Raw genomic sequence first — 16,489 nt, forward strand, 5'->3', positions numbered from 1 at the left:
AATGACTTTAAATAGAATTAATGTGTTTTTAATAAAGTTAGAGGAAAATTAACTGAAAAACAAAAGCGTTTGGTTTCAAACTCCAACTTCTCCACCCCCACATCCGGCTGACCTCATCCAACAGGAGAGTCCACAGCGACATCTAGTGGCGGGTGTCTGTTACTGAAACCTCTGCCTTCACCTAAAAACACAAAATCAGGTTTGTTTTCATCCTTAATTCTCAAAAGTATTATTTCCAAAATCATTTCAACGTGTTTGTTAAAATCTGCAGGAGAAACACAAACCTCCTGAGAGACAGTGGGTGAATCTGTGAATGAACAGAGACGAGAGCTTTGATTCTGCCTGTACAATACATTTATTATAATTATTATCATCATCATCATCATCATCAGGAGCAATAAGCAGTCATATTTAAATATGTTTTTTCTAATACAATAATTAGGTTAATGTGGCATGGCCTATGAGTTAATAAAGTCGGGTGTTTCTCTACATGACACTAACAAAAACCTACAAGCCAAAACTGAAAAAATACAAACACTAACAAAATGAAACCTGGTCAACTTAAATATAACGCAACAAAAGATGACGAGATAAAAAAAAGAAAAGAAAGAAGAAGCTCAAACAGTGTGTACGCTCATGAAGTCACCATCATTTAAAAAGAAAAGAAATGCAGTTTACAGAGGACGAGCATTTGAAGATGAAGGACAAACAGAAGTCGGACGTCGGCAACAACACAGGATTTAAATAAGCGTGTCAAATTCATCATGTTTAACGCTAACAGGGGTCACAGGAGGCCACCTACTGGTCATTTCTCATCACTGCCTGCGGTTTGGTGAAAATTAAAAAGACCCAGTCGAACCGCTGATGGCAAAGTTCAACAGGGACGTGATTCTTCAGCTCTGCAGAGCATTTCATACACTGCAAGATGGACAAGTGATAGATTACTTAAATAGAAATAAGGAAAATAAATCATAAGTTGCAGCCAAAACTAGCAGAGTCACTGTTTACGTACAAATGTGAAACCTTTAAGGAGTCGAGTCGTAAACCAGCAACACTAATCCAGTTTGGTTGTGATGCAGTTTTGGAGTCAGATTAGATTCACATTGGACATGTATCACATTCAGTTACGCACATGAGCCAGAGGGACAGTTTCAGTTCTGCATCAACCTGTTAAACATTGAAGACTTCCTCTAAAAAGGGATTTCTGCAGCATGATGAGGACGAAGGGCACCCAGAAGATGTAAGACATGTTTTTACGTTTCCTCCCCGGTCCCCAGCAGGATTAGGCTAAAACCACTGGACAGATTTCCACAAAACGTAAGAGGAAGGATGGGACATGGGTCAAGAAAGAAGCCATTCGATTCTGGAGGACTAATATCTACGAGTGTGGGTAATTTAAGTGACTTTAAGTGACTGTGAAGTGAATGAGCTCTGCTGCGTGACATTCCAACTATGGGAAGAAACAAAAGAACAATCTACAGTCATCAATCCAGCTTCTTGAAATACATCCAGGTTGGAAAAGCTTCAAATCGAGAGTTGAGACGCCGTCCACTATAAACTCTTAAATATTAAAAAGGTGCCAATATTTACTCTTTCCCCTGTTTCACACACACACACACACACACTGACATACTTGTACTTCTCTCTTTTCCGAGGACACTTGTTGACATAAAACACTCGAGCTCACTACCCTTAACTTTTACTACCACAAATAAACGCCTAAACCATAACATCACCCTAATATCAAGTATTAACACTCAAACAGCCTTTTCAATTCATGAGGACCGGCTGAGATGTCCTCTCTCCAAAAAGGTGAAACAAGTCCTCACAAAGACAGAAGTACAAGTACACACACAGACGCACACATTTCCTTTTAGCTGAAAAACAAAACAACTAAATCATATCTCCAAGAAACAACTTTATACAACCAATAGAATTGTGGCTCAACTAAAAAGAAAGAAACTAAATATATATATATATTTTTTTAAAAAAGGAAGTAGCGACCGCCTGCAATGCTCAGAGAAATAAATCCTTGTGTGTTGATACGGTGAGGGAGAAGAGTGGGTCGCAGCCAAATGCTACTTCATTCACCACAGTCGTTCAATGCATCACGTTCGGTTGGAAAACGGCGACTTCTTCATTTTAGAGTGCGAAAGACTTTGCCAGTTTTGTGACCCCCGAGCCCCTCGTGAGCTAAACGGGAGTTCAGTGACGGCGGCTCCGCTTTCCCACAATTCATTCGTTCTTTCACATTAAAAAAAGAAGAGAAAACCTCCCACTCGGCATCATTCATCACCAACACTCTTCTTTCGGTCTCTGTTTGGCACAAGCGTTCCCCGTGGATGGCGAAACGTGTTTAACAGTCAACTCGGCAAAGAGAAGAAAAAGAAAAATCCCCCAAAATTACCAAAACGTGTTTTTGCTTTTTACACTTAAGGCAGCTAATTTTGTACATTTCATTCCACCAGGTTACTTCAGATCGGACGTGATTCCTTTTGTACATATCGACAAGTTACATTACAGCGTGACGACGTAAAAACCCTGCGGAGACGCGGCGTCCTGGTCCTCGACAGTCTTTAGGGACTCGGCTTTTTGCGGAGGAGAGAGCGGATCGATCGTCGTGACAACATGTGCACGGACTGGGTTTTATCTGAAAAGGGCGAAATGAGCGAAAGCGAAACTCGTCCCATCCTGAATTCTTCAGCCTCCTTCTCTGTGGGTCGTCCTTTGAGGACAGAGAGAGTCACTGTCTGGTGTGAAGGAGGAGTGGGGCGCAGGGTTGTGGGAGGAGCTTGTCAAAGCGGTGGTTGCTGTAGTTAGTGGTGTCCAGCTTCAATAATGATTGTTTGTCACCGTGGGTATAGATCACTGTCGATTCCTGTCGTGGCGATTGCTGCGGTTGTTGTCGGGGAAGCTTTAGTCCAACGGTTTGCCGCCGTCTCCTTTCTGGTCCAAGCGGCTCTTGCTGCTCTTCACCATGTAAATGAAGTACGTCAGCGTCTCCTTCTCGTTCACGGGGATATTCCTGAAGTGACGACTCACCGTCTGCAGAGGAGGGGAAAAGCAAAAGTTCAAATAAAAGCTCAGTGTACACAAACCATGTTCATCATAATAATCGTTTTCATGATTTGTCTGGAGCTGAAATGATATTCAGGTCGTGTCATGTTGGCGGGGGAGTCCATCTACTTGGTTTATTCTGCATATGCCTGTACTTGGGCAAAACACTGGACTGGAAACAGGAAAACCAAATTACTGTTGTGTTTGTGTCTGGTTGGGTTAGTTTTATTTATTTTTTAAGGCTCGCTCGGGTTCAGACAGAAAATTGGGGCCAGAGCCACAACTTCCATGATTCATCTAAGAGGCGAAGCTTTTCTTTAAGAGAAAAAGTGAAAGGCTGCACATCACAAAGATGAAATATTGTTCTTTAAATTTACGGGTGTTTATAGAAATGTTCCTGACAATTTCTAAAGAACGACCATGAGTGAGAAAGCAGGGTCCTGGCCAAGCCACAAGGAAACAACATGGTGTCTTCAGAGAGCTAATTACGTCTCAATGACAATCCAGTAACAATGAACTTATGGACAATGACCAGGAAATAAAGGAAAACTCAGGTCATGCAATGCGCCGCCTGCCTTTACTGGATCAGTAAACTTAATGTTTCACACCGATTGGTGACGGACAAATCTCCATTTACGTTTAGAAATCATCTGAAATGTGGAGATCTTCATCTAATTTACAATCATGAACAATTTATCTCAAACACATGCGTCGTGTTGTTGTTCTTGGCCCAATGGACACATCCAAAGTTTCACAGTGTACTTTATAAAATCAACCAAAGCTCCGTGGAGAGAAGAGTTAAACCCGGAGTCCAGTCAATACAGGAGACACGGATTCATACAACACTCAAACATTTGGACTTTACTGTTCATAAGAAGCTTTTCCCTGTGTGAACGATGCCCAACTGCAAAGATTTTGTTCAATAACTGTTGAATCGCACGAAACTTAAATCTTTTAGATATTTATCATCGGCAACTCGAGACGTTTCACTTAACTGAAGTGAGTAATGGCTGTTTGGATTTATGAAGTAGCAGAAGGAGAAGAAAACAAACATCCTGTGTGCAGCCGTGCACCGCAGCCCCTGGTTCTCCTGAGCGGAGCTGAAGGGGGGGGGGCTGCTGCAGCTGCTTGTGGAGCTGTTGACTGCTGCTTTATTAATGATGTGGGAGGCTCATTAATAAAAGGGGCCTGAACCTGAGTTAAAGCCGAGGGAAACGTTCAACTTACAGTTTCATTCATTCAGATTGTTAACTCTACAGCCTGTTCACATCCGACCCGACCCCCCCCGGACTGACTGAGAGCGCTGTATACTGGACGCATTTGTACGGACAAGGGCCGAGCCAGCTGCATGAGGTCCACCTGTCGGTTCAGCAATTTAGACTAACAATCTCTCCACAACCAATTACTGCCGACTATGAGCTGCCACACGACGTATATCACAGCAAATGAGTGACATGGAGGCAAGGGTCAAGAAGAAAGATGCTGGCAACACCTCATGAAGGCGGCTCGGTGGCGTTCAGCGTCACACACAATTAACTACATGCGTTATTATTTCAAAAAGGAAACTCATAGCTTCCCATAGGACGCTGCTTCGAAGCTGTGAAGTTAAGTTTGTGTAACTCGAGGAGAGCTTGTGTTGAGTTTTTAGAAAGATAAACTAATGGTGGGGTTGTAGATCAGTGGTTGACATCTGTAAGTGTTGGGATTTCTGTGCCTCATTTCATTGCCTGAGCTCTGTACTGACACAGCTGTCATGCTAACAAGCTACTTAAATGTCACACTCAACTCTGGTGGCAACGCACTCTCTACTCGGCTCTGGCAGGATGTAACGCTAGCCGACAGTTAGCTAGTAGCTACGTCAAACTCCAGTCAACACGACAACAAAATGCCTGAAGCTAAACGGTTGCTGTGGTTCAAGTGAAAGGATTCAAACACCGGGTCGTGCAGCAAATGTCGAGACAGGGACCTGGGAGTTGCAGCTGCTGATTGTGTTATTTACATCCATTCTTTACATTCAGTCAAACATGAGAAGACATCCAGAGGTAAACAGAGGCTGAAAACTCCACAGCAGAAAGTTTCTCTCCCTCCGTCTTTGTTCACTCATATTCTTAAAACCCAATTTAGGAATTGCACTTAAACTGCATTTCCACAGCTGGAACTAGGAACCACTGCAGTGACTCTGGTTCCAGCACTGGGACCAGAGTCTAATGTAAGCTCAGGGAAATATTTTTACTCGGATATTGATCTGGTTTCATGGTTAATACAGAATGAAAGTTAGGTTACACTTTCGGGTACCAGCGGCTCTCACCTCTGCCAGTTGGGCCTTGTTGAGTCCAGGTCTGGTCTGCAGCTTGTAGTGTCGCTTGTAGCGTCTCAACGTGTTCACCTGCAGCTGGAAAAGGTCGACCTGAACACAGGGCACAAGCAGGGACACAGTCAGTTACTCGGTTTGGAGAGATGATGACATTTTATCCTGCCTCCATCTTTGATTCACAAATTTGAGAGATTTACTTCTCTTCAGTTTTTAAAGGGGCTGACATTTCAATGATGTCTGTTTGCAACAATCAACACTGGAAACGAAAGAAGGAAAACTACACACAGGATGAATATATACGAGTATCCATCTTCATTGCGTTCTCTTCCTTTGCTCTACAAAACAATTACAGGTCCTTCGGGCTCTACACACAAATACAACGTCACTGTGGGTAACTCGTGCGTCCAAGTTACCTCAGGCACCTCCACGTCATGATCCGGAGATTCTCCTCCATCGTCACTGGTCTTCCTCTTCCTCTTGTTGCGGACGCTCTGGATGAAGTTCTTGTGGAACTCACAGATGTAGAGGTGTCGCACCTATAAAGACAACAGCGAGCATTAAAAGGAGTAGTCCACGGACAAAACCGTATGGGAATACACAAGGTCCCTCGATAATACAATCTTCAAAACAGTTGTCAACACAACACCCGAGCTACTGTGCTAGTAGATAATCTTTTTTTCAGCAGTGTTTGATTTTGTCTTTGCACAAGTGGCTGTACAAGAAAAACAAATCTATCTACAGACAGATTCTCTTGTAAAGTAAAAAGGTATTGACTCTCAGCCCTGACCACAGGCTTTTCTAAAAGGTAATAATTAAAGTGTGCCATCTTGTGTTTGCTGCCTCAGCTGAACGGCCTAAAATACACGTCTGTCCTGCAGTGAACTCGTGTGCATGTCATTCCACTGGGCCACACTGTGACTGGTTGCATGAGTCCCAGCATGCTTGGAAAACAAAAACTCGCAGGAAGAACAAGAGCAGCAGCAGCTCCTTCTTTCTCAGGCTGCACCGGGGTTCTCAACATGGTGCCATCCAGGAACTAAAGAGTAAAACCCCCCTGAATACAATGAGGATTAAGAGGGCGGGTTTCTGCAGCCACGACACATCTATGCTTGTATTCACTGATCTCTACTGTCTCTTTGAAGGGAGCAAGGAACATGTTATGGTTTATTATAGTTCTTCCATAACCACTTAACAGTTGTAAACATATTTTAAGCATGACATCTACTAGATCCAGTTGCACAGATGTAGATTTCAGTTGTATAATCACTTCTATTTGATCTGTTTTGGTTTTTGGCTGTGACGCAAAATCTCGGAGGACAACGTTAATTACTTTCTTTCCACAAAATAAACAAAATGTTTGAGACAATACTCTGCAATCTAATATGTTTCTGTAGCCTTCAAATATTGTGTCTTACTGGTGCACGTTCAAAGTGTTTATTTAGTGGTTTGTATTGCAGATGTTTATTTTATAGTTTTTCCATGATAAAGTTTTTAAAATCTGCTAGATCGAGCTGTCCAGATGTTTATCAACTCCCAGCTACTCACTCCAGCGTCACACGGAGGGCAGAGTGCCCATGAGCAGAACCAAGATGGTTTATAACAGTTTTATAAATGAATTGATTATGTTTGGTATCATGTTCTCTTCCCTTGCTTATGATTAAAAAAATATATGAATCTATTTATACTCTATGTTCCTTATCATCATTATTATTACATTTTGCTTTTAATTACATTTCTTCTTTGTTTATTACAAGAAGCTCAGTAAGTTTTAACACAGTTCAGGATTCAGAGCTAAAAATTATTCATGCAGTTTGTCCTGGCATGTGAAATGTTAATAAATGAATCCTTGAGACAATAATATGCAAGTTAATACCTTGCTGGAAACTTAATACATTTTGTTTCAGTGGTGCATATTCCTAAATAACCTTGCAATAGATTGTCTATATTTAACTGTCACACAGGGAAGGTGGGGGGGGGGGTCTCTGGGGGTCTGATACACCTGCCTGCTTGGTGAACCAGCCGTTGGTTTCTTATCAGGACCAGTTGCCTGGTTTTAAAAACTTCCTGACGTTGTAAGCAGGCCACTATAGAGTAGTTTCCTGTGTTATAAAGTGCAGAGTGTAATGGAAAACATGGAACTGTACTACGAGAACTACACTGTGGCTCCAGTGCGAGTTTAGAGCAACTTTCTGCTGGAGTCACTCAGCCTACATGAAGTGACAAAGACAGTGACGGTCGTAAACAGCTAAATTTCATCAATCTTTGAATGAGATCTTCAAGCTAGAGAACAATGGAGGACGTAACTCTTTAATAAACATGTCCAGCATTGTGTTTTTCAAGAGTTCATCTCTGGAAAGGTGAGAGTTTGGTCCAAAGTAGAAGTCTGAAATATGTTGCAAAGTAATTAACAGTCTGCACTTTCTTATCAATATGAAGATTGGGCACATCATTAAGAAAGTTAAGGCAAGAGTTAATATCAAATCCTATTTCTACTGCTGATTCAGACAGAGAATGAATCGACGTCCAGAAACGTTTGAACGGTTCACGAGGCCTAAGTTTGGAGCTTTAGTTCCAGAGTACTTTAGTTTCACATTGTAAACAGGTTAAAAAAGGTGCAGAGTGTCATGAAAACACGCGAGACTCGAGTGAAACACACAGAAATGTCCCAGGAGAAACATCCTGAAGCTCCAGTCCGAGTTTAGAGCCACTTTCCGGGGCTTTAACCGGCTGTGACCGGGCTGCAGGCGCTCGGCTCCCGCAAGCTTCCCTGACAACAGCCATTTTAAGAGGAGCAGCGGGGGCTTGTCGCAGTTAAAGCTCCGGGTTGATCCGGACAGGAACCCGCTGTCCTGCAGGGAGCTAACGCGGCTAAATGCTAACCTGACGTTTTAAAACAAGAGTTAGCAGGTTAGCAGGTTAGCTTCAGCCACAGACCCCCCCCCTCAGTTCGCCGCCCGAGGGGAAGCTGCGAACGTGTCCCGGTGTTGACCTCACGTTTACGAACATGCTAACTAGCATTAGCTGACAGCTGGAGCGTCTCAACGGTTTCCCCTGAACAAGCTAACCTGACTTCCAGCGACTCGCTACCCCCCACCCTCCCCGGATGATTCAAACGTAAACAATACACGTGCACATGAAACTCACGCTCTTGTCGATGTCCAGCTTCAGCTTCTTCTGGGAGATGCTCTTCTGGATCCGCTTGCTGAAGGAGGCGTTTCCAGCGGAGCGGCCGCAGCGCTCCCCGTCCTCGATCAGGCAGCAGCTCTGCCCGTAGAACGGCGGCGCGGGCGGTCCGTCGTGGCTGTCCTCCTCCGTGCTGAACCCGTTCATCCTGGGACCGGGTCGGGTGCTCGCGCTACGACAGAACCCGGGCGAGGTCGGTTAAGCAGCCGGCGTCAGGTGGACGACCGCGGCTCCCGTTCACGCTCTGCCCCCCCTTTGTGAAAGGCAACCCGGTGGTGTTAGCTAACGAGCTAGCTCGGCTAACGGCTGCGGTTCGAGCGCCGAGCGGCCCCCGGTGTTTTACCCAAGCTCCGGTGACTCACTTGGAAACACGACCGTGTCCGGTTGGACGCATGTTTCCCTGCGGATCACCGGCAGATTCACGCCGCACAAACCGCCGCCGCTAACGTTAGCTAGCTCCGGTGCTAGCGGGACCGCAAGGTGGCTCCGCAGCCGACAACCAACTGATTCCTCCGGGGAGACCCGCCGCTGTTTGTCCCGCTGACAACGCGGTGCTTTCTCGGTCAAGATTCGCGTGTGGCCCCGACTCTCAGGCGGTGAACCGGCGACAACGAGACGAAACAACTTTACAGGAATCACGCATTTAAACAGGGTTGCGCCGCAACAACCGCGGGTTCGAGAGCAGCTCGTACAATGGGACACGCTCCGTGTCCGGGGCGGAAGTCCCGATCCCGGCACAGGATTGGTGGATTTTCCACCAAGGCGGGCCTTGCGTTTAAATGCTGCTTTTCTATTGGTTGAAAGACGCATCGGTCTCGTTGTGGGTTCTTCCTGTATCACTCGGCGTCATGTGTTGTTTTCTTTTTTTTTCACTGAAGGAGGTTAAAGGTGAAGAAGCTTCAAGTTAACAAGGAGCTGAACTGACTGAGTATACTTTAAAACAACTACTCACACAGTTAATATCAATCATAGCAAATTGATTTAATGTTGCATTCATGTTAATGCACAATAATTATTATGATATAATAAACTTTATATAAAAACAGAGTTTACAAAGTGCTTTGACAGCAAAGCAAGAAAAGTAAATATAACAGACATAATGAATCAGCAGGATGTGAATAGGACACGGACAACAAGGTATTGTTCAGATTAAATTAATAAGTATATGAAAACTGAAAACCCATAAAAGCAGTAATATGACAATAAAAATATAAGGTGGAAGAAGAAAACGACATCACATGAAAGCAAGTCTATAAAAATGGGTTTTAAGAAGTGGTTTAAAAGAAGTCAGTGACTCTGTGAGTCTTTTCTCCTCAGGTAGATTCCAAAGCCGAGGGCCTGATGGAAAAAACAACTTTAGTTTTCAGCCTCGACTTTGGAGCAGCAGGTTCCACCTGAGGATCTGAGGCTGCCAAGTTCTGTGATGTAGTTTGGGGCCAGATCCTTTAAAAGAGATCAGTAAAATCTTAAAATCAATTCTAAAATGGACAGGGAGCCAATGGAGAGAAGGGTGATGTGATGTTTTTCTTTTAAAAGCAGTGAGAGCTGCTGCGTTGTGAACTAGTTGGAGACGGGAGAGTGAGGAGTAACAGTTTAGAGAAGACTAGTGTGTGAATTACTTTGGAGATGGTTCTGATTTGACTGCACTGCTTTTTGAATTTGTGGTTCGAAAGCGAGTGTTTGAATTAACTGTTGATTCAAATTTATAAAGTCTGACACTGAGCCGAGAACAGGAGGCCAGAGTTTTTACCAAAATTAAACAAACAAATATAAAGGGTTGATAGAAGATGGACACCATGTGTCCTCACATGGCCCATAAACCAAAATTCTTCAAGCAAGAGAATAATAGAGGTCGTAACTCTTCAATAAACATGTCCACCATTGTGTTTTTCAAGAGTTCATCTCTCTAAAGGTGAGAGTTTTTCAGTATTTGGTCCACGAACATCTTCAAAGTATGGTTAGACAAATTCTTCCAAAGTAGAAGTGTGAAATATGTTGGCACATCACTTAGAATTTTGTCATATTTTTGTCAATAAAGTTAAAGAATGAAAGAAAGTGAAGAACTAGGCAGGAAAATCTGAGACTCTAACAGGTAAGTGAGGTAAACAATGGATGGATGGATTATTACCACTTATTCTCTGGATATATGACGGATATACATTTATAACATGAAATAGAAAGTGTGTAAGAAGTATGAACATATATTGAACACATTCATTACACATTTTCTGATGATATTATACGTCATAGTTAAATATGTTGACAATATTAATTCATAGATGAAAGTTTTTCTAGGAAAATGTAATTTATGGATCCATATGTGCACCATACATTGAAAATACATACACACACACAAAAGAGAGAATTGAATTTCTAAAATCATGTTGATTTACCGTAGGAAGACATGAGGTCGCTGCATTTAGGGTCTGGAAACATAATACAAGCCATCACACTCATATTCAGACCAGTAGAATTACAGATTTTCGACATAAAATTTAAATTAACTTAACATATGCATCATGGACCATCGTCTCTTTCCATCTACAATTTGTTCCACTTGCACAGTTACATTCTGCAATTCTCCTGTGGTGTATAAAGACTCAAATTATGTTTGAAAATACTAATTTCGATAAAGTTGTAAGTTGATGGAATAAAGAAGCCAGGAACTATTTTGCTTTGTTAAAAAGTACAACAGTAGAATGACTGAATCAATGGTTTCCAACCAGGAAATAACCTGCACTCCACAGTCTGACCTGACAAAATCTCCCACCTAACCCACCTACTCATCTCGTATATGTCACCAGACCAACGGCCACGGAGGCATATGCTGAAAACATTACTCCGTCGAACCTCCTGTTTGAAGAGGTCGGCGCTTTATGAAACCGCAGCCTCGGGCTTTTCAAACAAATCTATTCAAGATAAGATTTATGAGGCTCTTTTTTCTTTAATCTAATATTTCCATGCTGCCGCTTCACTACAGCTGCGTTTGGTTTGTTTCACCACAGGAGCTCTGATGGTAAAATGTTTGTTTTCAAAAATAGATTTTTTTCCTCATTATGTGAGAATAAAAGCAGTTTTTCGAGGGCGAGCCCTGACGGCTCATACACTCGGCAATTTAACAAAACAATATGCTAATATACCAAAACAACCAAAACTGAAGAAAATAAGCTCCAGTTTACTGCATCTAGAAAACATCTAGTGTTTGGAAACAAAATGCTGCAACGTGAGTAAACGTGAGGGTCGACCGCAAGAACCATGAAATCTGAATATTTAGAGAAAATAATCGAAATCTGAGGTTATTTCCCAACAACATTGATGGATAGTTGACCTCAGTAAGTTCATGAGTCACCATGGCAACAGCAACCACATCTCCGCTGTGTTCATCACTTTTCCGTGTCCTCTGGAAAACCATTGGAGTCTGAGCAGCTTGCAGGATTATGGATTATGTTTAGTTGTGTTCTTTCACTTTGCTGATTTTTCCATGAATGCTGCATGAGTTGTCAAATTGGACATTTGCCTGCTGTTGTATATTTGTGTGTTTTCTTCAGTCGATCCACAGTAGAGGGTGAATGAATGTGCAACATGTGTCAGGTGACTTTAGTCTTTAAGGAGCTTGTTTCCTCTTCCTCCGATCTCACATTAGATCTAAACTATACGATATACTATATATGATGGACGGAATCAAGCGTCTTGATCCCCCCCCCCCAGTGGCTGGCAGCAGTACAGGCCTTCTCCATGGTAATTGATGGTACAGGGGTCACACTAAAACGTCCCAGTACCTGGCTCCAAGACGTCGGCAATCGTGTCTGGCATATTTTTTGCTTCCTTCCTGGAGAGTGGGAGTAACACATCGCTGCTGCTGGGCTCGTCTTGACCACATGTTTTATCTGATGCCTTCGTTCAGTCTGTGGGTGAGGACGGAGGAGGGAGAGTCGTCTGAGGCCAGAGAGGACACAGCACCTCGGGAGAAGGACTATGAGTTGATGGAGCAGATCAACGAGTATTAAACAGACTCATTGCTTTGTATTGATCTCTGATCTGTGACTTCATGTTACATAATGTAGTTTTGAACTGTAAGTGATAACTGTATTTAGTTTGTGAGGTAGTTTTAAACACAACAGGTTTTACTGATGCTCTATAGAAACAATTAAAGGATTAACATAAGGTATCTGCAGACGAGTACATTTGTTTTTTACTTATAAGATCTGATACTCATTCATTTATTTGTATTTATTTCGAACATGTAAATAAAAAAAGAGAAATTAGTATTATTTACAAACAGTGATGAGTCCATAACTAATGATTAACTTGTACTTAACCAGCTACATATATAAAAAAAGAGAGAGAAAGATTAAACAAAGGAACAATAAATAATGATATATGTTGACTGTAGATGATCCTGCTGCTCCGCCCACTCCTTCCACACGGGGGCAGTGTTGTTTAACAGATACGTGAACATCTACACGTCACACTTTGCTGAGGCAGCAAACCGCTGCAGGTAGTTTCACTGAATCACGTTTACAGATGTTTTCAGTTGATCAACAGCAGATCACATATTTAGCGTGATTACTGATTCCTGTGAGAAATAAAACAGGTTTGTCTCATACCAGCAGACACGTGGTGCTGGGATGTCATTTACAAAATATGTAAAGTATTAAATATTACATTTCACAACAGAAAATTCAGATTAATACAAATAATTTGTCCACCACAACACTTACATTTCAAAACATTAAATATATGTGTTTCTATACTCGATAATATAATACATTTATATATAATATCCTATCTCTAATATCTATTATACTCTATTTCAATAAAGAAAATTAGAATCAACTCTATTCTAGTATAGTTCATTTAACTCTTTATACGTTATTGGGCAGTTTAAACAACATCACTGCAGTGTTTTGTAATATATTAGTTATTAATCTGTAAAGCAGTTACTGTATCACAGATGAATTCAGTAAAAAGAATATTTGCCTCTAAAATGAACAGTGGAGTCGAAGCGTAAAGCTGCAGAAAATCCCAACACTCCAGAGGAAATATGTAAAAACTGTACTTAGCTCAGTTTATTATCATATGATCCAGTGTCATCACCCTGAGATAGAGAATTTACAATCGACTGATGTCTGCAACACTTGTTCTGTCCGACTGGTTCGACCCCACTATGACGTGTTCTAGTCGATTTGAGGAAGCGGCCAGTCAACAGATCCACAGAGTGGGACGGCACTTTCAAAAGCCCACTTAAATGTGAAGCCATTTGTATTATGCGGTTTAACTAATGACGCTCTTTTGTTTGTTGTCATTTGTGTAATGTGATATTTGCTCTCATGAGCAAACACACTAATGGCCGAGGACGAGGATGAACACGGGAGGGAGGGAGGGAGAGAGGGAGGGAGAGAGAGAGAGAGGGAGAGAGAGAGAAAGGACGATTGATTTTATGTTCATTGGTAACGGTTCTGAGCCCAGTAAAGACTTTGTAATGTCTCTGACATGACATTGTGTGGACGGGACACTGTGTGGATGTCATGTCTCTCACAGGACACTGTGTGTCAGGACACTGTGTGGATGTGGGTCGACGGGACACTGTGTGGATGTAGTGTCTCTGACAGGACACTGTGGATGTCATGTCTCTGACAGGACACTGTGGATGTAGTGTCTCTGACAGGTGGGTGGTCTCGCGTGCGGCGCACAGGACACTGTGTGGATGTAATGTCTCTGACAGGACACTGTGTGGATGTAATGTCTCCGACAGGACACTGTGTGGATGGAATGTCTCTGACAGGACACTGTGGACAGGACACGTGTGGATGGAATGTCTCTGACAGGACACTGTGTGGATGGAATGTCTCGCTGCACTCATGTGCGGCTCACGAGCGGAGGGGAACACTGATTGTCTGCTGACTGATTGACTTTAAAAGTGGCAGATGATGAAGCAAGCGAGACATTAACAGGTTTTTCACTTTGCAATTTAGAGGTTTATGTCATCGGGGAATTGCGTCTAAGAGGCAATAACATGTAAAGTGGTCTCTCAACGTATTCAAAGTTGTCCCAGCTCCTCCCCCCCCCTCTCTCGCTCTATGTCTCTGTGACAAGCTGAGCGTTATGAGACTTCCCAGGAGACTCGAGGAAACGGTCCACGCTGAGGAGCAATATGACTTCGGAGACGCATGAATCACTGCTGGCTAAGAGCTACCGGAGCCTGCTGGTGTAAGATGAAATGATTATGAGATGAACATTTAGTAAAAGTCTGTTTCAGTGCCGTCAGTCACTGAGATAATCTAAAGTCGTAGAGGAAAGGAAAAGAAATAACACGAGAGAGAGAGAAGAGACTCAGAGAATCAGAAGGTTTCCAAGGAATTATTATAAGAAGAAATAATTAGGTTTTTGACTTATGTGGAGATATAAAGGATTATATGGACAGAATTACTGCCCTGGGGTTGTACGAGTCCGACCAGAACAGTTTCAGTCCCTATAGATGTTGCTGATATATTCAATTCACAATAATATGAGGTCACGGTGACCTTTGACCTTTGACTGCTGAAATTGAAACAGTCCAACTTTGAGGTCAAGAGACGACGGGTCAACATTTGAAGAAATTCCCAAAAGGCAGACTTGAGATTTCATGTTCATGAGGCCAGAGATGTTTTCTAAAGTTACAGCGACCTTTGACCTTTGACCTTTGCCCCTTTGAACACTTGTGCCAAATTTAAAATCCTCTCGCTGGTTTTGCGAGGTCACACTGAACTTTGACAAACGTTGACCTCAAAAACCGACTCTGGTCGTCGTTGAGTCTAAATTTAAAGAGGTTTCCTTGAGATGTTCCTGATATATCACGCTCATAACAACATTAAGTCATGTGACCCTAAACGTTGACCTTCCACCACCACATTCTAATCAGTTTGTGCCAAATTTGAAAGGATTCTCTGGAGATGTGTTGTGTGAGGTCACAGCAGCCCTGTGACCTTTGACCTTCAAAATCTAAACAGCTCATCCATGAGTTCAGCTGAAAGTTTGGACCCAATCTACAGAAATTCCCTTCAGGCATTCTGAAGATATCGTGTTCACAACAACAGGACGACGAGACGTACAAACTATGTACATGTGACCTGAAAACACCTTGTCAAAGAACGATGGAATCTATCGACCTCAGGACCGAGACACTGTGGATTCAGAATCACTGTGAAATACAGTTTTTATCTGATTAGTCAGGCTCCAGTTCACACTCTAATCTTTATTTATTTTTATCTGGATGTGACTCACACACACATTTAGTTTCCCCACCTGATATTTATCTGTGACCTACAAACAGAGTTAATGAAAAGGTGGTTTCTCAGCGTCTCAGATTGTCTCACAGTGGCGTCAGGGTCACAGCTGGAAAACGGGTTTTAATGGAGGAATGAGCGAAAGGTTAAGTGTCTTTTATAGAATCATATAATTTATAATGACGCGTTCTCTCCTGGTGGAGGATTCACACTGATTAATCACATCTATTCATGTGATTCTATTTATTTGATTTTTCTCGGCTCATGCTTCGTTATTTTATCTTCGTTTTATCTTCACGTCTGTCGTTAGTTTTTTCTTTGCAGAAAACATTTTGTAACATTGTGAGAAAAACTGCTTTATAAGTAAAGTTTATCTTTATTATCTCATTATTAATATCGTTATTATTATAAACTTAACATAAGTTATAAGATGACCCTGCCTCCTCCATGTTAGTGGATGGGACATGAGCCAAACTAAAATGTCAAAGACCAAGTCAAATATATGTTTGTCAAAGATGGTTTCTGTCATTTCAGCTCGTTCTCATCACACGGATGTTTGTTCAAGTTCATGTTTCTGATCAGTTGTGTTTTAACTTTTTAATTTATGATATAATAAAGAGGTGAAATGTCATGATTGACAGCTGAGACTCGTCCATGTGTCACCTGTGTA

At 42.2% G+C, this 16,489-nt stretch overlaps 1 protein-coding gene across 1 annotated transcript; it reads right to left on the bottom strand.

The window, feature by feature from the left end:
• Nucleotides 1-336: 336 nt before the first annotated feature.
• On the bottom strand, nt 337-9,281 carry sap30l (sap30-like). Its single transcript, XM_035178641.2, has 4 exons — nt 8,516-9,281; nt 5,785-5,907; nt 5,366-5,464; nt 337-3,045 (listed from the first exon to the last, which is right to left on the bottom strand). Exons 1-4 carry the CDS (start codon nt 8,699-8,701, stop codon nt 2,917-2,919), a joined length of 537 nt encoding a protein of 178 aa, XP_035034532.1. The 5' UTR covers nt 8,702-9,281; the 3' UTR covers nt 337-2,916.
• Between the last annotated feature and the right edge of the window lie 7,208 nt (nt 9,282-16,489).

The sequence above is a fragment of the Hippoglossus stenolepis genome, chromosome 15, assembly GCF_022539355.2.
Source record: "Hippoglossus stenolepis isolate QCI-W04-F060 chromosome 15, HSTE1.2, whole genome shotgun sequence".
In the NCBI taxonomy this organism is placed as follows: domain Eukaryota; kingdom Metazoa; phylum Chordata; class Actinopteri; order Pleuronectiformes; family Pleuronectidae; genus Hippoglossus; species Hippoglossus stenolepis.

Coding starts and splice junctions, on each gene's coding strand:
- sap30l (XM_035178641.2), bottom strand. CDS start 8,701: ATGAACGGGTTCAGCACGGAGGAGGACAGCCACGACGGACCGCCCGCG. Junction 5,465..5,784: donor ATGACGTGGAGGTGCCTGAG/GTAACTTGGACG, acceptor CCCTGTGTTCAG/GTCGACCTTTTCCAGCTGCA. Junction 3,046..5,365: donor ACAAGGCCCAACTGGCAGAG/GTGAGAGCCGCT, acceptor CCTCCTCTGCAG/ACGGTGAGTCGTCACTTCAG.